We start from the raw sequence: 23,692 nt of genomic DNA on the forward strand, positions 1-23,692 counted from the left end.
TATAATAAAATTCCTTTAAAAAAAACGAAACAAAAAGTCTGTGTGTTGTATTTCTTTTCTCTTCTTTCAAGAAAGCAGCGATGCAGATCTCCATTTCAGATCATAATTTCTCCACTTGTGTTTTTCATATTTCTCCGAGAAACTTTAGATTTTTGGGAAAATGACCTCCGTATTCTCGCGGACGGCTGCCAAAGTTAGCTTTTATTGCACATTTGTCCTTTTTCCCTCTAAGGTCTTCGTTACTATTGAGCCCTGAACCCCATTAACACAACAAGACTGGCAGCTGCAGCTGCAGCTCAGACCCTTGACCTCGTTCCAGGGGATTACATCTGTGCGTGTATTTGTGTGACTGTGAAGGGGGGCTATGTATGTGTGCTTGATTTATTTAAAAAAAAAGAAAGAATGAATTATATAAAGGAGTTAGATATTGAAAGACAAGTAAACCGATCAACCTTTTCCTCCCTGACCTCAGCTCCCTTTCTCAGACGCTCCTCCTCCGCTTTCTTCCAAACCGCAGAAACCACACAAAGCAGTGGGCAGCTAGGCCAGAGTCCAGCATTTTTAAACAAACAGCCATTGAACACAAATGAGGTCATGGATTCACCACCAGGCAAAGACCTCCAACTAGTCGGTGCCTCACTACAAAACACAGACTTGGCGGGGGGGCGGAGGGGCGGATGAAAGACGGGAAAACAAACCGGCCACCAGTAAAAGTGAAGGCTGGGATTAGCATAAAGAGGGGGGGGGGAGTTGTTGTGGAGATACACAGGCTTTAACTGGATCTTCACGAGAAAAGAGACATAATTCACCAAAAACTCCAACTTGTTTCTCTTGCCTCATACCTGCTGGCTTCCAGCTAAAAGCCTGGAGTTTTGTTCCAAGACTTCAGAGCTGGGATTTCCTTCCTCCGTCCACCAAGCAGCTGAGGCTTGCTAAGCTCTAACTAAAGCTCTTTGGCAGCCACCGGCCTGGTTCAGCGCTCACTTACCAAAAAGAAAAAAAAAAAAAAAAAACATGCTTTGGGAGGACAAAGCCATTCTCTTCAGCATTCTGCTGGTCTACAGCTCATCGCAGGTGCTGGGTAAGTCGTCTCTTTAGGCTAGAAACGTCCTCAGTGAGGCTTTATTTGGATGTTTTCTTGCGTTTGAACAAATTGCAAGTCTGCAGGATTTAAATGGGGAAAATACCAATGAGCCTTCTCAGCTTAGACATGTTGTACTTGCTTAAAAATGCCTCATCTTAGAAAACAAGCAGTCAGTGCCTGTTATGTAAATAGATAGTCATGGTAAAAGAAAGTGCACCTTTTTTGTTTAAATACGGTTTTATGTATTTCATGCATGTCTATGTTTTGATTTTTTAGTTTTCCCAAATGATTTAATTGTGTCTTCTTCATGTTCTATTAACGGTCTCGTTTGTATGATACAAGCGAAGATAAAAAAGATGTAGGTAGAAGCTTTGGTGTACTCAACTTTCAGACTAGTAACTTACATCTCTGTGATATGCATAAAGAGTCAAATAATTTAAGTGTTGTTCTTAACAAATAGAGTATTCTTAGTTTAGCTTTTAGTTTCGTATTTTTTACAGTCAGGAAACTGGACGTTCTCACAGGTTTACTCCACTCACTTCTGTTTCTTCAGTTTGTTCTGGATACTGACTTTTCTATTCTTGACACAACTTCTCAATGCAATGGCAAGTTATTGTGTACTTTGTGCAATATTTGAATAATCTTATGATCATTTAATCCAGGCGGGGGACTTTGGTTGTTATAATCATAATGTCTTGTGATTCTTGTAGCTGCCCTTCCAGATTTGTTTTCTTCAAAACGTTGTGAATTGTCGAGGGAGGCCATGTCAGACCACAGTCCTGGATGGCCGCCGCCCTGCCACCTTTAGTTGTGTCCTTGGTTCTACAGTCCTGCTTACCACCTAATCCTGTAATTCAAGAATTACAAGAATTCAAGAATCTGCTTTGTGTTGAAGCAGAGATGCACCTAATGAGGGTACAACTAAAAAAAAAAAAACTAGGACATTGTTAAAAAAAAAGTTATATATTATTTGCCACTTATTTAAAATAGCAAAACTCACTTTATAGATTCATTACACAGTGAAATATTTGGTAATGTTTTGTAATTTTGGTCATTTTGGCTCAATGATGAGAAAATTCCAAATTTCAATGCCTCGGGAACTTAGAATATTAATAAAAAGTAAAACAGAAATGTCAGGCTTTTGAAAAGCATGTTAATTTCTCAATACTTGGTTGGACGTCTTTGGTACGGAGGCGATCAGCCCGTGGTTCTGATGGGATGAACCGGAAGTCCAGATTGCTTTGATAGCTGCCTTCAGGTTGTCAGCATTGTTGGGTCTGGTGTCTCTCGTCTTCCTCTTGAATACATAACCCATGTATTCAGCATGGAGTGAAATGTCTGGGTAGTTTGTCGGCCAATCGACCACCAGTACAGCCACCGAAGGTACCAAGTCCTGCTGTACAATTAAATCAGCATCTCCATCCAGCTCATCAGCAGAGGGAAGCATGAAGTGACAAGAATGTGTCATTTGTAGCCCATGTGGAGGAATCATGTCTTAGTGGCTTTTGATGCATCGACTCCAGCCTCAGTCCACTCCTTGTGACATTCCCCCAAATTCTTGAATAGATTGACTTAGATCCTCTTAAGGCTGCGGTTCTCCCTGCTGCTGGGGCAACTTTTTCTACCGCACTCGTTCCTCCCACTGAGTCCTACAAACAAGCTCTGATGCAGCACAACCAGCTTCTTTAAGAATGAACTTTTGTGGTGTACCTTCCCTGTAAAAGGTGTCAGTGACTGTCTTTTGTACATCTGTCAAGTCAACAGTTTTCTTAAAGATTGTGTTGCCTTTTGAAATAGACTAACAAACCATTTGGAGGATAATAAAACCGTTCCAGGTGTTGTATAAGTTCATTAGCTCATTGACGTGAAGCCACGATGTTCCATTATGAAGGTTTTTCACAATATTCAACATTTTTGAGACCCTTAATTTTGGATTTTCATTATCTTTAAATTATAATTGCCAAAATTACAACAAATAAAGTATTGAAATATTTCACTCTGTGTGTAATGAATCTGTACGAGAGGCACAAAATATTGAACTTTTACATGGTAATGAAATTTGTTGAGACTTCTTAACAGACTGAACAGAGTCGGACACATTGGTCAGATTTTGCTCCATATTGACACTATGAGACTAAACATTTACTCTGAATATATCTATGATGCAACTCTAGCTCCATCCCAAATATACTCTATTTGATTGAGTTATGGTGCTCAAAATGAGCAGTGAGGTGACGTCATTAAGTTCAACCAGTTATGTGATTTGAGCATTTGCACCTGCGTTACCCTGGTCTTCGACAAAACTCAGGTAAGCTGTGGTGCTTAAACAAATTTATTATGGACTCAACACCGGCGGAACCACAACCCACAGCGAAAAGCGACCGTTTCCCGCCATTCGGGGTGAACCCAGCACGCGGAACGCGGAAGCGACAGCAGCGGAAGCGTCAAAAGTTGGACATTTGTCAACTTTCTTCTGTCGCGTCGCTAGCCGCATGTGTACGTTTACGTGTACGAGCTCGAAATTACAATTTTACGATTGTATCCTCACCGAGCAAGCTTCATAGGAAATGAATGGCTGTGTGTTGAGGCCATTACACCAAATTCTGACCTTACTAGCTAAAATGCGTTTTAACGTGTAACATGTTTCTCCTCTGACATTGACAAGACGTTCTTGTCCACACAACCAAGGGGGGAAAAAAATCCCATTTCATTATTTAGCACAATAAACAGTGATTTTTTTTAAGAGCAATTTTGGGGTGTCGTTCAAGTTACACTGAAATGTAAAGTAAAATGTGGTTTAAAAAGTTTACAATATATGTTTTATGTGGTAATGCACATCAAACGCGTTTTTCTCAAACTGTTGACACCCATAGAAGCCAAACTAAGATTCAAATGATGTTTAGATATGTTTGGCTCAGTGTCACTGATCTAATCTCTGCTACACCTTTACAAAAATGTAAGCCTCTAAATAAAAACAAGTTTTATTGAGTAACTCCACTTATTTCTCATAAATATTGTTTTATTGTAGGAACTCTCAATAGAGGTTATGTGTTATTTAAGTTATAAGTTGTTATGTTGCTTTTGGCTTTTCCATGTCCTGGATGGCTGGGAATCTATAAGTACAGTAGGTAGAAATAATATCTCAGGAGTATCATAACTTAAACCTAACGTTGAAAGCACCATGGTTGTTATAGAAAAATATTCAGATTTTATTTTGTGGTTTTAAAGGTTGAAGATGGTAAGAAATAAAGGCCTACTTTATTTTCTTTTTACTGTCAGCTGCTTTGCAGTAGCCCCTCTGCTCTGGACTCCCATACAGAGCTGTCAGCTAACGTTCAGCCGCTCCAGGTTAAAACTCTCAAGAGTTAGAGACAAATATGACTGAAATATTGGCTACCTTCGACAGGGAAACAAGGCTACGTTTATTAAAGCAATGTAGCCAGTTTAGCTAATTTTGATTTCCCAGGCATAAAGGGGCAGTTATTGTAATTCAGCCAAAGTAATGAAATAACGAACTGTAGTTTGATTTCATTGTTAATGTGTTTCTTCCTATTGAGCAGTGAAAGTAAATAAAACGTGTTACGTGTCTTTTGCTTTAAGTATTTACTTACTGGAGGGTTTTTTGTTAGTGCTGCAGAGCCGCAGCTAATAGCTAACAGCTAGCTCCTCACATCAGCGGCTTATATGAACAATGCATCATATGTGCAGTTCTTTCTGTGAGCTGGACTGAACCATTGTTCCAACAATGGTGGGGGGAACATAAAAATTAAATCTTATTTCTTTCTTTGACGAAAGGCAGATTTATTTCGTTCTTTGTTTCTTTTACCTTTTCATATTAATATTGTTTAAATACAAATATTTCTTTTATGAAACTTCTTGACTTCCTCAAGATTGAGGGTGTCCAGACCCTCAAACCCCCAGGATTTCCGCCCATGCATACAACTGGTGCTTGCTGGATTTATTTATTTATTTATTTATTTATTTATTTATTTATTTATTTATTTATTTATTTATTTATTTTTATTCCCTACCCATTATTTGAAAAAAAAAAAATCTGAGTTGGGTTGTGTAAAAATCCTAGTAGATTCAGAAATACTCTGACCAGCAGCACCGGGCGCCAAGAGCCAGATTCAAAATCAGTGGTTCAACAGGTGTAGCTAATAAAGTAGGCAGCAGAGGTATATCAAAAACCCTAAAACTGAAAGACGGTAAGCTCTCTTTTCGCTGGAGAAAAATAAATTCAGCAATAAAAGTGTACTGGCTATTATTCTGTCACGGCCATGACACATTGCACCATTACCTGGTCCCTCTGAAGTCTGTGGAAAGATGTAACGAACATAATATAGAGATCTCACTGGTGCAAACTGGAGGAGAGGAGGCACAGCTGTGGTCGGAATTACAATCCGGTGTTGTGTCCGTACACGTGCCTGTTTCCCAGCATTTACACCGAAGCTGAATCCTAATCACGTTGAGTTCCTTGTTGCTCATTGTTTCTGCAAAAATCTGCTCATTATCCAGGGAGGCTGTGGTTGATTTTTATTTGTCCCTCAGAACATGAACTGCTTAAAACCCTTAAATTTTACATCAAAGAATTTACTCCCTCTTTGACACAGATGTCTTTCATGACCTACTTTTCACTGTAAAATGCATTACCTATTCTGTTGAAGAGACTTGGTAGATCTAGTAAATGCTAATTAAATGCAAATGCATTTTGGTGGTGGTACAAATGTTGACATGGATACAAATAGATYCCACATGCTACTTGCAGTCGGAAGCGTTTGCCAAGAAAACAAAACCGAAGACGTGGAAGAATAAACAATTTGGAAATGCAAACATCAGATTATTTACGTGGACAGGAGCTCTGCTTCTGACTGAAAACCAACAGAGTGAATGGTTATCCGATCTGCAGTTAAATATATCACTCAGTGGTCTGGGGGTTGATGGCCAAGAGGTGTGTGTTGGTGTTAGCACCAGGGCGACGTTGCCCATGGCGATCTCTGGGTTGGTGTGAGTTGATGGTCCAATACAAATGCAATGCATTTTTCTCCTCTGGAGTCAACTTTCATGCCAAATACAGTCTTGATTAATTATGTTTAATCACGCATTTAGAACACCATTGTAGGATTTTCTTCCTGTAGCTCAAAACTGCTATTTTTGTAGCATGCTTAAAACGTCAAGACAGCTGGAATAAAAGAAATGTAATTGGGAAGTATGATAGATATGTATTTTTTAAATGAAAGAAAATTTTAAACAAAATCAGGTGGGGAAAAACACATTCAACTAGTTTCTGTCAAATTTAGGCTTTTTCAGCAAAAACATACATAAATACTCAAACCTATGGCTAAAGCAGCAAAGCCTTTTTTTGTGTTTGTCCATCAAGCTTCAGATGAGATTCAGGAGGATGGTCAGTGCGCTGAGCTCAACAACACCAGATGGCAGGAGTACCGCCAGCAGCGGGTCAGGGTGGAAGTCCAGTATCTGCTGCTGACCAGGAGAAACCCGGACTGCGCACAAAAGTTCGACCAGGACTTTGTCGGCAAGCCCACGTCTTACTTTAACACGTCCCGTCCGACGAAGGTCATCATCCATGGATTCAGGTGAGTCGAAGGTTCAGACGACAAAAGGTTTTCTGAGCTGGAGAACAGAACGAGGTATCATATGTGCAGTTAGGCTTAATGTGATTGTATGAGTGGGTTTTATTTTATGGTTGAAGAGCTGAAGAAAAATTTCCATTAAAGTTTTTGTCTTATTTTATCGGTCTCAAAGATTAAAAGGACCTAAATATGAAGATAGTTATTATTCACTCAAATCCACACAACCACATGATGGAGTAAAATGGTTAATCAGCTCCTTTTTATAGCTTTAAAGGGCCAGTATTGTCTGTTTTCCAGACACATAATGCCATTTTATAGCACAATCAAGTTATAAAAATGCTCTGTATCAAATATGACTTGAAAGAAAATGTACTTCCTAATTTAACACCTTGAAATTAGGCCTCTGTCTCTTTAAGAAACTCCAACTCTGTCAGAAACTCCACCTCCAGGAAGTCATCACAACATGGCTCCTCTATTAACCCTCTAGCAACAGTTTTACCTTGAGAAGTAGCTCCTATAATGAGCTCAGCAGATGTTCCACCAGGTGTTTGCTAATTGCTGCTGGCTAGTCTGAAGGAGCTGAGTGGGGGACTGATGGATGCTCTGTGAGGCGGAAGCTTGTAAACTGCAGCTCAGAGGAGGATCTGCGCCTTGAAGGCAGGGCTGCGTCCACCCAGGTGTTTTGCAAAGCTCAATGGTTGCCATGGAGATTAAAGGATTTCTCAAACATGAATGAAAGAATCAAGGCAACACTCCACATATGATTTTGATGGGGGAATAAAATCCCAAAAAGTCGATTTTACATAATACTGTCCCTTTAATTGAAATTAAGAAGAAGAAAATGGTTAAAAGCTTGGAAAACATCTAGAGGCTAAACCAAACTTTTAACCCACAAGGCTCATAAAAGCTGTGGTGACACACTTTTGAACGGCTGTTCTGTTCTTCGATTACAGCACTCAGACAGAGAGGAAGACTGTTTATACATCTTTCCGCAGACTGACTCGAAGGTTTCTCTGTTTAGTTTTTTTTCCTTTTAACTCTTGTAAACATGGCAGAGAAACTAAAGTTCTCAAACCAACGGAACAAAACTTCTGACAAACATAACACCGCTCAACTCACGCCCTTATCAAAACAGTCTGGCAAATCTAAAACCACGTTTCATTGATTTATTTAATCTCTTTTTTTTTTGTAGTTTCTGCTTTCATGGACGGCAGTTGAGCCGCTGCCTCCGTTCCAACAATAACTCCACTCTTTTCCTTGTCTGTTTTTGCTGCTCTAAACCCAACCAAACCTCCGCCCCGCCCCGCAGCGCCCTGGGCAGGAAGCCGTCCTGGGTTACGGACCTGGCCCAGGCCCTGCTCGGGGCTCAGGACGCCAACGTGGTGGTGGTGGACTGGATTTACGGCGCCTCCTTCGCTTACAACCTGGTGGTGGAGAACTACAAGGAGGTGGCCCTGCAGATCTCGGTTCTCGTCAACCAGCTACAGGTGAGAGGGATTACACATGCTGGTGCTAGACGGATGAAAAGAAACGAGGCGAGAATTACAGAGAACGTGGCCAGGTTTTTATTTGTTTTCTTTTTCCCCACACACACAAATCAGTTTCAGAAATTCAAAGGGCTTCAAAGAATCTTGTATCGGCATAAAATTATTCCAACCAGGTTTGACTGACGTGCTTTATAGAGCTGGTTTTGTCATGCTTGTCTCAACTTTAAGTCGTCTGTCTGTCTACCTGTCTCTGTCTATCTAAATTGTGCAGTAGCTTATTAATAAAACACCCAATTTGAATCTTGAATTAGATACAACATACATTTGATGATGTTTGGTCTTATTTTCCTGTAATGTAATTTATTTGCTTCAGACAGTGCACCTCAATCAATGTTACCCACAATTCATGGCTGCGTAAATATGCAGGAATTAGCACTATGGCTACATTTCATCCTTGGTCCTAATACAAGTCAGCAGAAGAAACAAAACACCTCACTATGCAACGTTCACAGGACGGACGTCGGCACACACAGTTCTATTACCGGAACTATGTGTGCTTTTATTTTTACTTTTAAAAAAATAACATTTGACAGAAGAAAACATTTACACAAGAAATAACTAACCAACAGACAGAAACGATGTAAAAATAGGTTACAGGATCCGCTGCCATAAGCAGTGGAAGACATTTTGAACTGGTTTGCTTTCCACCGATGCTTGAGGGATGCCTTTTCTGTTTCCATCTGCGCACATTTTGAAATATAGCATTAGAAAAGGTTCTATGAAAGAACAAAACTCAAAATAACTTCCTCAATTTCTCTTGGTTTTTAGCATTTCTGCGAAGGAGTTAATGCGCTTCAGCAAAGATGGAAACACGTTTACCGAATACGTTCTGGTGTAGCAAACTTTCCCAGCCAATGGTCGGTCTGTGCTTCACTACAGGCACAAAAATCTGAAAATGTCAAAGTCCAAAACTCCAGTTCAGAGGGGCGGAGTCTCTTCATTTTACTGATATGTGTGGTCAGTGATAGTTTCCATAATTCCTTCAACATATGATGAAATTATGCTTTGCCAGTAGATGGAAAAACACCTAATTCACATTTTCTTTTCTTTTTTTGTTTGTTTTTTGTAACATTTTAAAGGTTTGCTCAAAATTTGCATGACAAGTCAAGTGAACTTTAATAGGAGCAACTTGTTGCACAGACAGCAGCGAAGAAATCAAAACAATCACATAAGAAAATCAAAGATGAGTTCATATAAACCCGTCGCAATAATTAATTAATCGCATGATAAATTAAAGCAAGCTCAATAATTTCCACTTGCATGATTTATTATTTTTCTCTTTCTACCAAAAGCTGGATGATAGAAGTCTAAAGTCTCAACTAGTCCCTTTTCTTGAAGGACAATTTTGTTTACAGAATGTAAAGTTTATTGATCTTTGAGAATCCCTGCTGGTCTCAAAACAACAATGTTATCGATTATCGCGATCAATTCTGGAGGGAATTTATCGTTCAGGAGAGTCGGTTATGGTGACGGGCATAAGTCCATATGAGTCCTGCCTGTGTGGGCCTGGACTTGACAGCAGCAGGGATGAATAATTTTTTTTCAGTCTGGTGGTCTGACTGCGCGACGTTCTGTATCTCCGTCCAGACGGGGAAATTCGGCCCACACAGGAAAACTGGGATCAGCCGAAAATGATCCATCTGTGGATAGAAACACAGCTTGTGTTGTATGGAAATGACAATGAGCTATAAAAAAAAAAAGTGAGATAACGTGTACTCCTCCTTCTTCTTCTTTTTCCCCTGACACAATTGCGCCCTGGGCAGTGAGCCATACCGCTCATACCAAAAATTGCCACTAATGGCTTGTGTGGTAAAAAAAAAACAACAAACACGCACGCATGCTATTAAGTAAAATCTCTGACTTCCACCTCCTTCTCTTGCTTTGCATAGTGGAGCTACTGCCAGCTCTCCAGCTAATGCCGACTGTCTCATCCAAATATCTCAGATTTTTTTGGGTGAATTCTGTGGCACGAGTCCTAATCCAGAGATATCACATGTAAATACTGTACGCTTCTCCGCTTACAAAGTCATGCAGATGCAATGCCATGCTTGTAGCAATAACTAGGGCGATAGCAAGAACACTTAAAGCATGCATACGTCAAATCAGACCAAACTTCTCTCTTGTTTCAGGTCAGGCCGGATTCACCAGAATTGGGTTTTTAGAAGATACGTCGACTTATGAGATTGTAAAGGAATGTAATCAAGCTCAAGGGTGCGAATACTTTTTGTGCCGCTCCAAGGAAGAGCTTTTGTTTTAAACACACACACACACACACACACACACACACACACACACACACACACACACACACACACACACACAAANCACACACACACACACACACACACACACACACACACACACACACACACACACACACACACACACAAAGAAAAAAACATGACCGTGAGAAGAGAAGCGCAGGGATTTATATAGGTAGAGATAGTGGAAGCGAATCTCACGGGTTCACTCCCTGCAGCAGCCAAAACAAGAATCCAGCTGAAGCCAAGGCGCCTCGGCAGCCAGAGATTTCCAGGAAAGAATATCCGAGCAGAATGGGAGTCAGGCTGACCTTCCCAGCTCCACAGATTGATACAAACATGACCTTGAGTGCCTGTCCTTCCTCCTGCCCGGCTGTGTTTTACACACTCACAGCAAAGGCCATCAATAATATCGGAGAGAGCGGCTCGCCATATTTACTACTTGTAAGTTCAGTGCTGATTTTGGAGCGTTCTGCTCTCACCGCAGAGTAACAAAACAGGCAAACGCGTTATTGTTTTAAGACATTCCAGCGATTCTTGATCGTGTGTCGCTGGTTTGTCGTGAATAACAGAAGGCAGATGGAAAAAAAAAGAGCGAGAGAGGAGGGAATTTTATTTCGTCAAGTTTATCATGTTTTTCTTGAAATTCTGCGGAACAGCCATAACTATTTATATGGGGTTTAAACTTTATGGCTTTGTAAGTGAATGTTTTTATGAAGCAAATGGAAGAAGATTAAAGCCACAAACCAGAGAAAGAAGAAGTCTGACTTCAAACTCAGCTTTCTAATTCTGTGTGCATTTACGTCAAAATCCAAGTAAATAACCAAACGTTCTTTGATGCAAGTCAATTATGTTGTTAGCAAAAACATCACAACTCAAATATTCTCCCCGTTATTGGACCTGCATTTTATTCACACTGAAAGCGTTTGATAAATCTGAGTTTAAAGACTTGGTTTGGCTGATGTTGCATAAATCATTTAATGATTCTGATCTGATTCTGAGAAAAAAAGTCAGGAATTTGAGATTGCAGTCAGAGTCCTATAGCGTCATATTCAGGCCAGTTTAGATAGGAAAAATAGAATAATAGTACCTTTCTAGAAAAAAATAATCAGACAGGAAAAGCGAGAAAATTTTGAAAAGTTTGAAGAGTTGAAAATTTTCTAGAAAAGCTCTGAATTTTTTCATTTTTAATCTTAAGAAGTTTTTGAGAAACAAACATGGGAATTTCTGAGTTGGAAAAGTAGAAAATTTGCTAAGAAAAACTCAAGAATTTCCTGATTGATCAGAAATCTTCGAGGAATAAAAGTGTGGAAATCTTTGAGTTTGAAAAGTTGAAAATTTGCTAACAAAATAAAGGAAATTTCCAGAAAAATGTCAAAAGTCCAAAATGTTCAACTTTTAAACCAAGAAATTTCCAGGTATTTTTCTGTAAAATTTCTGAGACCAATCCCAAAATGTCATTTTCTTTCTAGCATTTTTTTGACTTTTCAAACTCAGAAATGTCCTTGTTTTCTGAGATTAATCTCAAAATTTCTGAGTTATCTGGCAGAAATGTTCTCCTTTTTTTCTGTCTGTAATCCGTAATACGCCGTCGTAGGATTCTGAGAAAAAAGCCCACATTTTTTTATTTCTTCCGTAGCTTATAGCGGTAACTTGGCAGTAAAACTGTTGTTTTCAGCAGAAACACGGCTGCAGACTGGAATCCTTCCACCTGATCGGGGTCAGTCTCGGAGCCCATGTGGCCGGCTTCGTGGGGACACTGTTCGAGGGGAAGATTGGAAGAATCACAGGTGAATCCGCGAGGCTCGCTCCTGACTGACGAGCACAGGAAGTGACCCGTCTGCAGCTCTGCTCCTCTGATTTATAAAAACCACGGAAAAACAACCTGTGGGGCTGCTTGGAGTGTCTGGTGTCCTTCAGCTGCCTCCGCAGTCAGACAGAGAAGAGCCTCAGCCTGAGGATGACATTAGGAGATTAGCAGAGCTCTTCAGATGATCTACGCAGCCCACAGCACAATGTGCCGCTGTTTGCTGGAGCATGAGAGGCCCTGTTGTCTGACTGGGGAGGATCGGCTTCAGTTTGAATGTTTCAGAGGCATCGACACTGGCCTGAAAATATTTATGCTGGGATAAAAAGGAAAAGGTGACAATGTCAGAGAAAAATTAGCACTTAAAGTTTAAATATGTTCTGTGCGTCGACCTGTTAGGGCTGTTGGAGGGGAAACGAGGAGTAAAATTCTGCCAACAAGACATTTTCTAGAGAAAAACATGGAAGTATTGGAGCACCAAAAGTTGAACATTTGCAATAATTAAATGCAGAAATTTCTGAGATAATTTTCAGAAAATTTTCAGAAAAAAAACTGAAAAAGAATTTGGATCTCACAATGTTGAAAATTTTCAAGGAAAAGCTCCTACTTCCAGAAATTTTCCAGAAAAAAACAAGGATATTTCAGAGCTCCAGAAGTTGAACACTTCAGATGAAAAAACAACTCTGAAATTTTGAGATCGATCTCAGAAATTCTCCAGAAAAAAAACATGGAAATTTTGGATCTCCAAAAGTTGAAGATTTAAAAAGTCTCAGAAATGTTTAATTTAATCTCAGAAAATTTCTAGAAAAATCAAGAAAATTTCAAATATCCATAAGTCAAACATTTTCAACTTCAAGAGCTCAGAAAATGTCCAAGTTTCCTCCAGAAAATGTCTGAGATTAATCTCAAAATCTCTTGAGTTTTTTGGCTAAAATGTACTCCTCCTTTTCTATGTTCTATTTACAATTGTTCCGCTTCAAAATCAAAAATGCTCATAAAAATTCAATTTTGGAAAAAATAAAAAATAAATCTTTCAAAACTCAAAACACTTTCCTCTGGATCATTTCATGAGGATCCAGCACTTATGTTTAAAAGCAGGTTTTATCCGAGTTATCATGATAACTCAGATAAAGTTATCAAAAGTGTCTACATATTTGAATCCCCATTAAAGACGTGTTAGAGCCTCAGATTTATGTTTGTTTAACTTGACTGATTGAAGCTTTGGAGGCTTTTAAGCCTCTCCTCCCATCTTATTCATTGTTTGTGTTGGAAAGATAAACTTCTTCCGGTTGTTTTAGATATTTTTTAATTGTTGCTATGACAACTGATATACTTTTAGACAAGTAGCTGTTTCCTTGTAGGCGTTTCCTGCTTTATGCAGATTTGCCTGACTTTATTTTTATGTTCTCGTGTCTTTCCATGTTATTAAAGTTGCTCAGAGAAATGAAACTGCCATGCTTACAATGTCATATTTATACCCAGGCGAAAAGGAGTCATACATTTATAACTAAGTACTTTTCTAATCTAGAGCAAATTAAGAGGCTCGTCATCAGTTATAGCAGTAGCAGAGAGGAAGTTTCAATATGGCTAAAAAACATATCATGATACAAGCGTTTCATATCAGTCAATATCAATGATTATTTATTAGTTTCTTTGTTTTAAAAAAAAACAGCCAATCTGGTGTTTGACCCTTCCTGTTTTATCCACAGTTTTCACTTTACACATTTTTTTTTTTTTATTATTTTCAAACAGTTATGTGGCGAAACCTGAAACTACTGCTGCGCAATCAATCAATCAATCAATCAATCAATCAATCAATCAATCAATCAATCAATCAATCAATCAATCAATCAATCAATCAATCAATCAATCAATCAGTTAAATGTCATTTAACTGGGACTCTAACCCTCTGGGACTTTAGTCAAAAACACCGTTTGACAAGGACTCCGACCTCTAGGTTTTTAGTTGAAATGCCGTCAACTGGGACTCTAAACCCCGTAGGACTTTAGTTAAACGATGTTTAACTGGAACGTTTTTTCCAGGGGGCTTTACATCATTAAAACAGAAACAGTGAGAAAGAGAAATAAAAATAAATTTAAAAGTAAAGATAAAAACATTAAAAACATCGAAGACATCAAAGCCCGCACTCTAACCCTAATTTAGCCATAAGCCACTCTAAACAGGTGGATTTTAAGTTGAGATTTAGCATTTAAGCTGTTTTCAATTTTGGAAAAAAAAAACAAACAAATCTTTCAAAACTCAAAACACTTTCCTCTGGATCATTTCAGGAGAATCCAGCATTTATGTTTAAAAGCAGGTTTTATCTGAGTTATCACGATAACTCAGATAAAGTTATCAAAAGTGTCTACATATTTGAATCCCCATTAAAGACGTGTTAGAGAGTGTTTCAGCTGTTTTAACACTGGGTGCAACTTACTGAACAAGCTGTTGCTAGGAAACCAAAGAGTGAGTGAGTTGCTAGGTAACCAGAAAGTGAGCGAGTTAGTTGATGCGACCAACCCTGGTTAGCTCGCTGTGAGAGACTGAGCAGCTGAAGACTTTCCTCCGCCTACATCCCCCAGAATGCTGTGTGGTTGCAGATGGGAGTTCAGTGAATATTCTGTTTATTGAACATTGAATGTTCTACCAGATGTATTTTCTATTGACATAGGAATACATCTATAGCTGCATGTGTCACGGTACATCTAGTTATTGATTTATTGTTCAACCTGTTGCTTGGTTGCTCTTCTACATACAGTCTGACTACTTTGGGTTGCATTATTCTGCTACCAGATAAAGTACTCTGATTGTACACTTGGATGGTCTGAAACATTTGGGTGCGACCAAAAAGTAGAACCTGAACATTTTTGTTCTTGTTTTCCTTGTAACCAAACATTCATACATTAGAAATGAGGCTTTAAGTGCTCCAGTTCTTCTCATCAGAACTGCTCTCTCCATTTATTGCCCCCTTGAGGACGAACTTCACTGCATCTAAAGCTTCTCAGGCTCTCAGATTAAAGTGCTCAGCCGTCAGCCATGTGCAGAAACAAATTCCGGACTTTCCCCGACTGTTTCTTTGTCCGCCTGGTCCCGCAGGTCTCGACCCCGCCGGCCCCATGTTTAAGGGGGCCGACACCTCCGACCGGCTGGACCCCACTGACGCTCTGTTTGTGGACGCCATCCACACCGACTCCGATCGTGAGTCCACCTTCCACTCACGTTTCCTTACTGTTGGGTCGGGATGCAGCGAGCCTCCATCTGAAGACTTAAACTACGTGCTTCATATGTAAAACCTCCTGTTCCTCTTACGTTTAATGTCTCTCTGAATGCCATAATTTAGTGTGGTTTATTACCTTAGCTCTCCATGAGAAATTTTGTTGGAAGGAAGACATGGAAACTGTAACGTCTTAAGTATTTGTTTCAGTCTTTTTCAGTCTCGCCAGTATTTCTCTTTCTCTCTCTCTCTCTCTCTCTTTTTTTTTTTTTTTTTTATTGCCAGACTTTGGCATCTCCATTCCTGTCGGTCATGTGGACTTCTTCCTGAACGGTGGGATGGACCAGACTGGATGTGCTCGTTCCAGATTTGCCTCAAGTGGGTTTTTGAAAAGCCTTTTTTTTTTACTTTCCACTTGACTTTTCATCAGTACGTCGTCGTAAAAGTCAACAGCCTCTCACCTGAGGGGGAGATTTTATTTACATTTCTTTTCCTCCCCTCTCATTTTGATCTAGTGTCTGTCGAAATTCGGCTCCTGTGTGTTGTCAGTTTTTCTACTGTTTCCAGTGTACGGCTATGTGATTTGCGACCACATGAGGGCGCTGCACGTCTACATGAGCGCGCTTAACGGCACGTGCCAGCTGACGGGGATCCCGTGCGCCTCTTATGAGGACTTCCTGAAGGGAAGCTGCGTGGACTGCGGGGTCTTCAAGGGCAGATGTCCAGCTATAGGTGAGGACTCTGCTCAGTCTGTCACACTTGGTCTTATTATGAAGCATAAAAGTAAAAAATAAAAAGCAGAAACCCATCTTAGAAGCTTTGAATTTGTGTAGCACATTTCAGCAGCAAGACAGTTCAAAGTGTTTTACATCATAAAAACATCACACAGTCAAACAGTTATGTAACAAGGAATAAACATTACATTTAATCAAATACCATCATCAAAATCATCATTTCTCGTCAAATATGTTGATCAATGTTCTGGTTACTTCCAATAAAAGTCAACTAAACAGGGGCCTTGATTTAAAGAAAATCAGTGTTTCAGCTGTTTTACAGTTTTCTGGGTGTCTGAAATGTATAAACACTGAATGCTGCTTCTCCATGTTTGGTTCTGGTTCCTGCTGGGACTCCAGTCATCCTGGAGACGTTCTTCAGGTGATAGAAGGCCGACTTTGTAACTGTCTATGTGTCTCTGAAGGTTCAGGTCAGAGTTCATCACTGTTCCCAGGATTCCGGCCTGATTGTCTAACTGTAATAACTGAAGCTGTGTGTCGACTCTAGATAGTTCATCTTTAGGTCCAAAGATAATAACTTCAGTTTTGTTTCTGTTCATCTGGAGACAAATCCACTCATTGATCTGTTCTGGAAATCTGTTCATGGATGGATCCACAGTCACATAGTGAGATCATAATGAAGAGCTGTGTATCATCTAATCTTTACTTATTATAACCTGAGCTAGAGACAGCATGTAGATATTAAAAGGGAAGAGTCCCAGTGATTTCCGTCCGCTCCTACTGAGCGTAATAAGTTTAAATTATTGCAGGCTCTTTTATATTTATGCATTATGACATTTTTAACCCCGACTCTCATTCTGCCAGTGTTTCATCTCCCCTCTTTTATGCTATTTTATTTTGGAGAACAGATTACCAGGGCCAGATGTACAAAGATGTGGGCTGGAGCCAGTTATGGTGCCATATCCACCACAGAATGATTCTTCTACTAATGCAAATTACAATATATTAATATGTTTTTTTATGCATAAATTGATCCGTCACAGGTTCAATTTATGTATCAAACATAAATAGAACCATTTTATTCCACCAAAAATGACAATTTTCAAATATTTTAAGTGTTTTTTCATTAAAATCACAACATCTTGTTACAATTCATATAAGTTTACATAAAATCATCTACCTGCTTGTTTTTGAACAGATAATGTAAAACTGCATATCGATTGGGCATGATAATTTGTTTTAATTTTTTTCTTCTTTCTTGCTTTTAGTTTTGTCTGTTTGAAATAAATAAATTAAAGTACAATGCAAAACAGGCGTTCATTAAAAAGAAAAAAAGCTTAATCATAAAAATCTTTATGCCCCCATTAAGCTGAAGCCCTGGGCTACTGCCCTACCAGCCCTTTGTAAAGTCTGATGACTTTATTAACACTATTAGTGTCTGTAAAGAAATTTAATTGATCAGAGCTGTTGGGCTTGAGGTTGTGCCCAAAAGTTACACACTACATCTACAATCACAACACAGAAATGGAAAACCTTACTGCCTGTTTGAGCAATATTATAATTTATGTCATGAAATAACAGCAACAACTCCATATATCCTTCAACACCATCAGATTCGCTCTGCAGCTCTAGTTTTACCACATTCCAGCTTTCATCAGCACCTTTCAACTTTTCAACCCACATTCCTTTGGCCTGGAGTACATTATTTTTTATAACTTCACAATATTTCTGTTGAAACTGCGCCCTTACTGTAAAATATTTAAATGTTTTGTTCTGTTTTTATAAATATTTCATGTTCAGACTTTGCGTGAGTCTGTGTGCTGTGACTGCACAGAAATTTCCCTATTTTCTGAGGATAAATTATGTTTCTATTCTCTGTTCTGTTATTTCTCTGGATTACGTCCAGTTGCAGTAAGTAGTGCTGGTGGTGTGTGTTGCAGGTTTACAGGAAAATAGCGGGATAGCCACGTCGCCCATTCCCGAACAGCAGAAGGTCTTCCTCCTCACGACTTCTTCGGCACCGTTTTGTGGTACGTTCAGGACTTTTCCAGACATTTTGCAGCTCTTCAGTCAACCAGATTAAATGTTTGATGAAATGAAATCAAACTTTTCTCATCTAGCGCATCATATCCTGCTGACGCTGGAAGTTTCCCCCTTGGATAAGAGTGCAGAGGTGGAGGTGATGCTGAGCCAGGGAACGGAGCATCACTTCAGGCTGTAGGTGCAACCTAACAATACTCCAGTTCAGATCACCACTGACTGATGTCACTTATTTACGCTATTGTGGCCCAGAGGTTTAATCTTTCTTCTTCCTGACTCTTTTGGTGGTTTACAGATTTCTTCTGTTTTTCCTTTTTTTGTCAAGAATATCAGCGTGTAGTTTGGGCCGTGGCGCCCAAACTTTCTGCCACATTGGCCAAAATCATCAAATTGAAAAATGCTACCTTTTCTTTCAATAGAAATTTTTCAAAAATATTTTTTTTTACATACTCACCAAGAGCTATCCAGTATTTTAATAAAATGAACAAAGTAGTCAAATATTTGGAGAAAGGGATCGCAACGTGAATAAAACATTCAAAGCATAAAAAGGAAAAACTTAAGAAGAGCAGAAAGTGGGTCAGTCTTAAAAATATACTTGATGTATTTAGTTCACTTTAAAAAGGTGGTTTTATAAAAATTTGACTTTTAAAAACTGGTGTTGTTAAAGGGTTAAAAGAGGATCCATGTTGTGATAACTTCCAGTAGGCGGAGCTTCAAAGAGAGCAGGAGCTTCTTAAAGAGACAGAGGCCCAATTTAAAAAATACAAGATCAAAATCTTTTAAGTGATGTTTAATATATGTAGCATTTTTATAACAACTGAAGGTACTTGATTGTGCTATGAAATAATACTATATCCCTGGAAAATACATAATGAATGTGTGCTTAAAGTCTGCTACTGAGTAAAAGGTCCTCCACGTATACATTTCTACTTTCTACTGAAACTAGGATGAGAGAAAAACAAAGTTAAAAGTTAATGAAAGGCATATCTTAAGTTACTTTTTTCCTTTTTAAGAAGATTTTAATTTGCCATAAAAAATGTGTCCTTATACATCAACCACACGTAAGATTTAAGACACCCTGATAGACGCTCAATAAACTGGGACGCGTTGTTAGAGTCGTCCATATTTCACAGATGTATCTTCATTTGAAGCCTCACACATTCTGTCTCATGTCTTCATGACTGGACCAAAGTGAATCCCGTTAACGGATAAGCTAGCATTAAAAACCAATTCAGTTTTCACTTTGAAAGAATCTAAATGTGCGGAAATGAAATCTTTTTCCAGCCTTGATTGAATTTTCTTTTCACTGAGTCAGTGTTTAGTGCAGCCTCAGATTAGGCTGTTGGTTTATTAGCGCTAACCCAGTGAGATTATCACTCTGCTGTGGACGCCTTTCATCTGGCAGACGCTAATCTCTTTAATTGAGCTGTTCACCAGTACAGCTCGGCCTGTAAACACCTCCCTCCTTCCTTCTCTACGAGATTCCAGCTGTTCCGCTTGGAGGACAGAACCTCTGGGAACCAACATCCAAGTCGCTGATGTCTCGTTTCCCTCCTGTTAGCATTTCTCGAGGCTCCTGACCTGAATCCACACGATTTTCATTCTTCAGGCAAATATGACAACAAGCAGGCCCACCTGTGTTCCCTCTAAAAACTGAGCGTAACACCTCAGGTAAAAATAACGCAAACATAAAGAAACACGTCCTTTGTTTTTTTTTTTACTTTTTTTTGTAGACTGGAACAAAACTCGTCCACACTCTCCTTGTGCTTGCAGTTAAATCTAAAAACATTAATTTAGTATAAAGTAGTCCAAATATCAGTGTGACTTGTCCCCCCCCCCCCTTTTTTTAGCCGTGGGTGATGGATAGTAATGCAGCTGCCTCACCAATGTGCTCGTAAGCAGATTCTTTGCATGCGTTTCCTCCCTGAAGGGTGAGCTTCTATTCTGAGCCGAGAGGTGCTCGGCTCCGGCCAGGTGCAGCAAACCGAGGCAGGAACGCTGAGAAAGCACAAGCAGCTACGAACGAGTCCGCTGGAGCTCACCTGGAGTTTCTTTTTTCCCACTTTTCGGCTTTTCTTTGAACACAACAGACAAAGCTCGGGATCTTGAGATGCCTGTGGTGGGTGGCTGCTTGTAAATTGTGGGATTTATTAGGTTTCTTTTAATATTTTGGGCACAGAAAATACATTTTGTGTACATGAAAAGCCATACATATGTAATCAAAATACATAGAAAAGAATAAACAGAAAAAAAAGTTAGCATTTTGACGATCAGTTAAAGTTGATGATGATGATGAAGATGAAAAAAACGGTTGTATATTGTAATATTGTGCCTTATATTAGAGTAGAAAGTGTCCTATTTAAAGAATGTGCTGCCTGGTTGTGAGGTTTTGTTTAAAGGTGATAAGCAGCCAACTTTAACTTCATCCATCCATCCATTTTCTTGCACCCTTGTCCCTCAGTGGGGTTCGGAGGGTTGCTGGTGCCTCTCTCCAGCTCTCTCGTTGTCCCCATTCAGCATACATCCTCATTAATTGGTCCCACAGGCTAAAGCTAACGGCTAGCCCCAGAGGTGCCTGGACAAAATGGCTCCAATTCCCAAACTGATTCAAAGTGTTTTTTCCAAACACTGATTTATGAAGCGTCTAACTGTTGTTTTACAAAGATGTTGATCATTATTTACATGTGAACTAGAGGTCCCAAGGACTCAAACAGAAAAATGATCAGTTCAGAGTAATAATCTAAAAGAAGAGTGTAAAATTCAATAAAACTGTTAAGTTTCAATTATGTAAAAAATCAGTCTTATTTTCTTTTAAGTACAAATATTACATAAGTTACTATGAACAGAACATCCTTAACATTATGCTCTCATAACGTGTTTCCTCATAGGTTAGATGATTGGTGGTGCAACGCCCCCTACCTCCATTTCCCATGTTTGCAACCATCAGCTCCTCTTAAATAAGCTCCCAATACAAACATAAGAGTTTCATAGTTCATAAAATTATTTTTTAATTGCTGCTGTGACTCATTCAGAAGCTGTTTCAAGAACCTAGATGTTCTTAAAACGAGGCCTTTAACCTCTTGGTCTAACGCTTGACTTCAGCCTGCAGTTCATCTGAATTTATACAAAGTAAAGACGCACAAACAGCGAAGTCTATGAAAGTTCAAAAGCTTTTTAACACTGACATTTGGTGGCTTTATTTCCACACTCTTTGTGTTTCCTGCAGTAAGACTGAAGCGACGGTGTACAGGACGGTGTTGGCTCACCCAGTGACCCTGTGCCAGATCGACTCCATCAGGCTGAGAAACACGGGCGCTCGCCTCTACAGGCAGGGAGACGTCCACGTCAAGTCTGTGTGCGTCTCGGAGCTGCCGCTTCGCAGGTTGGTGCGACTTCAGCAAGCCGGTTTCTTAGCTTTCTCTGCCGTCCGATGGACAGAGACAATGTCCCACCTTTTACTGAGCGCAGGTTATGCTAACAATGCAGGTCACATACGTTTAGTAGATTGTTTCTTATTCCAAGTTCTGCCTAGGAAACGTAAAATCTCATTGATTTTTGTTTAGTTTCTAGTTCAAATATTTTAGTAGACTTGGAAAAAAGGCAAAACTACCTTACAAGCAATTTTTCAGCAAGAAACATGAGCTTGTTTTGAGTGAATAAGGCTCTAATGTTGATGGGAAAATTACATGTTATTTCATTTAGAACATGGAAAAAATGTCAGGTTATAAGTGAAATAATCTGCCAGTGGAAACAGACATTTTTTAAATTAGTATTGGGGAATTATTGATTAAAACAAGCTCCTGTTTCTTGCTGAAAAGTTAGTTATAAGCTAGTTTTGTCTTATTTCAGGTATATTAGCACAAGAAACTAAACCAAAAGCACTTGGTTTTATGTTTTCTCAGTGTGTGACTAAAAGTGAGAGGACTGATGGGCGTTTTAAACGTCAACATACATAATTACATCCAACTTGTTGGGGGGAAATGTGGAGATGCTATAATCTCCAAATATGTTAAATATTTGTCACTGAAATAAGAAGAAATGCATTTAGGATGGATTTAAGATCAGAATATGGCAATTGCCCAGGGTGCCACTCCATCAGAGGTTGGCAAAAAGTTACCAGTTGTGCTGATGTTATTTTTTTATGGCTTTTTTTTTTGCCTTTTTAGTCAATAGAAAGTGGGTGTACTTACTTTCATTGGTGAATAAAGAGAGGCTCACCTACAGCAGTATTAACATAAAATTCTCCATGTTTCCAGTGGAAATGTAAAAGCCTCTTGACAAAACATTTAAATCGTTTCTGTCCTGGTTTAGAAGAGCGAGGAAATTCTGTTCACAGGTGTTAATTTACTAACATTTTCAGTAAATGTTTTAAAAATTGTGTTTTTTCTGCCAGGCACGAGGCGCCGCTGTGTGTGAACGACATCGACATCAGGCGGGGAGTTCCCTGGTCGCACGACTTCGTGCAGGTGTGCGGCACTTTGTGACGGGCGAGTCCACGCCGAGGACAGTGAACAGAAATAACAGCGGAGCCACGTCAAAAAATTAGACATAAGCGTGTTACCGTGGAGACCGTTTTGCATCGTCGTCACCTTGTTTGGATCAGAGAAAAGCCAGTGAGTTTTTGAGGTGATAAAACATTTTGGTGTCTTGGATATTCAAACCATCTGATTTTCAGTTTAGTGTTGGGTTTTGTTCTGAGTTCATTTCTGAATGAAACGATTAATTTGTCCTTAAAGACGAGTTCTGTCTCTGGAAAATGTAAAACTTATTGTATAACTCTGTCTTTTTCTTAGATACACCTTCAACAATAAACAAAGCATCACTGACTTTTTTTTTTTTTAGTTTTTCAAGGTAGCAACATTTCCAAAAGAGGATGGGGAAAAAAAGAGCAAAAACAGACCAAAAGTTAGTGTTTTTCCTTTCTTACAGTCAAATATGGAAACATTTTTAGCTCTGGAAAAAGAAAAACACAAAATAGTTCTTGAGACGGCGTTACAGCATGCTGTTTGAAGATATTTTAAGGCCCTCGTAGTGATTTACTGTCAGTGAGCGCCAGAAGTCTGGATTGTACAATCATCACACGCTCTGTAATCTTGTTAAAAAAGAAAACATATGCACAGAAGACATTTGGAAAACATTCACTGCACACACATACGTCAGCTTTATGGAGAAATGTTGGCCCCCATGATTGTTTTATTCTTTTCTTTTGTTATGAATAACAGAAACGGCTCAATTTATCGTTTTAATCTGCATACGACATAGCAAAACTGGACATGTGAGCTACAGGCATGACTTGAGTCATCTGGGAACAAAGGAGAAGAAGGACATCTGCTGGAGAAATTCACCATCAGAACCACACGCTTTCACGCGTTCATGAAGTTACAGCAATTCAGATCGAAGAAAAACTAAAC

General features: G+C 39.3%; 1 protein-coding gene across 4 annotated transcripts; it reads left to right on the top strand.

The window, feature by feature from the left end:
- The first annotated feature begins 665 nt into the window (after positions 1-665).
- pla1a (phospholipase A1 member A) lies at positions 666-23,112 on the top strand. 4 transcript variants are annotated; one of them, XM_008431415.2, is made up of 11 exons: positions 666-1,081; positions 6,465-6,681; positions 7,988-8,165; positions 12,168-12,276; positions 15,390-15,491; positions 15,793-15,885; positions 16,057-16,239; positions 18,182-18,271; positions 18,362-18,458; positions 21,508-21,663; positions 22,675-23,112. In XM_008431415.2, the coding sequence occupies exons 1-11, from the start codon at positions 1,015-1,017 to the stop codon at positions 22,763-22,765; spliced, it is 1,383 nt and encodes a 460-aa protein (XP_008429637.1). In that variant the 5' UTR covers positions 666-1,014; the 3' UTR covers positions 22,766-23,112. The 4 variants fall into 4 exon arrangements, with proteins under 4 accessions (XP_008429637.1, XP_008429628.1, XP_008429645.1 ...); XM_008431406.2 differs by having other exon boundaries at positions 667-1,081; positions 12,165-12,276; XM_008431423.2 differs by having other exon boundaries at positions 668-1,081; positions 12,165-12,276; positions 16,075-16,239.
- The last annotated feature ends 580 nt before the right edge of the window (positions 23,113-23,692 follow it).

The sequence above is a fragment of the Poecilia reticulata genome, linkage group LG2, assembly GCF_000633615.1.
Source record: "Poecilia reticulata strain Guanapo linkage group LG2, Guppy_female_1.0+MT, whole genome shotgun sequence".
NCBI classification, from domain to species: Eukaryota; Metazoa; Chordata; class Actinopteri; order Cyprinodontiformes; family Poeciliidae; genus Poecilia; species Poecilia reticulata.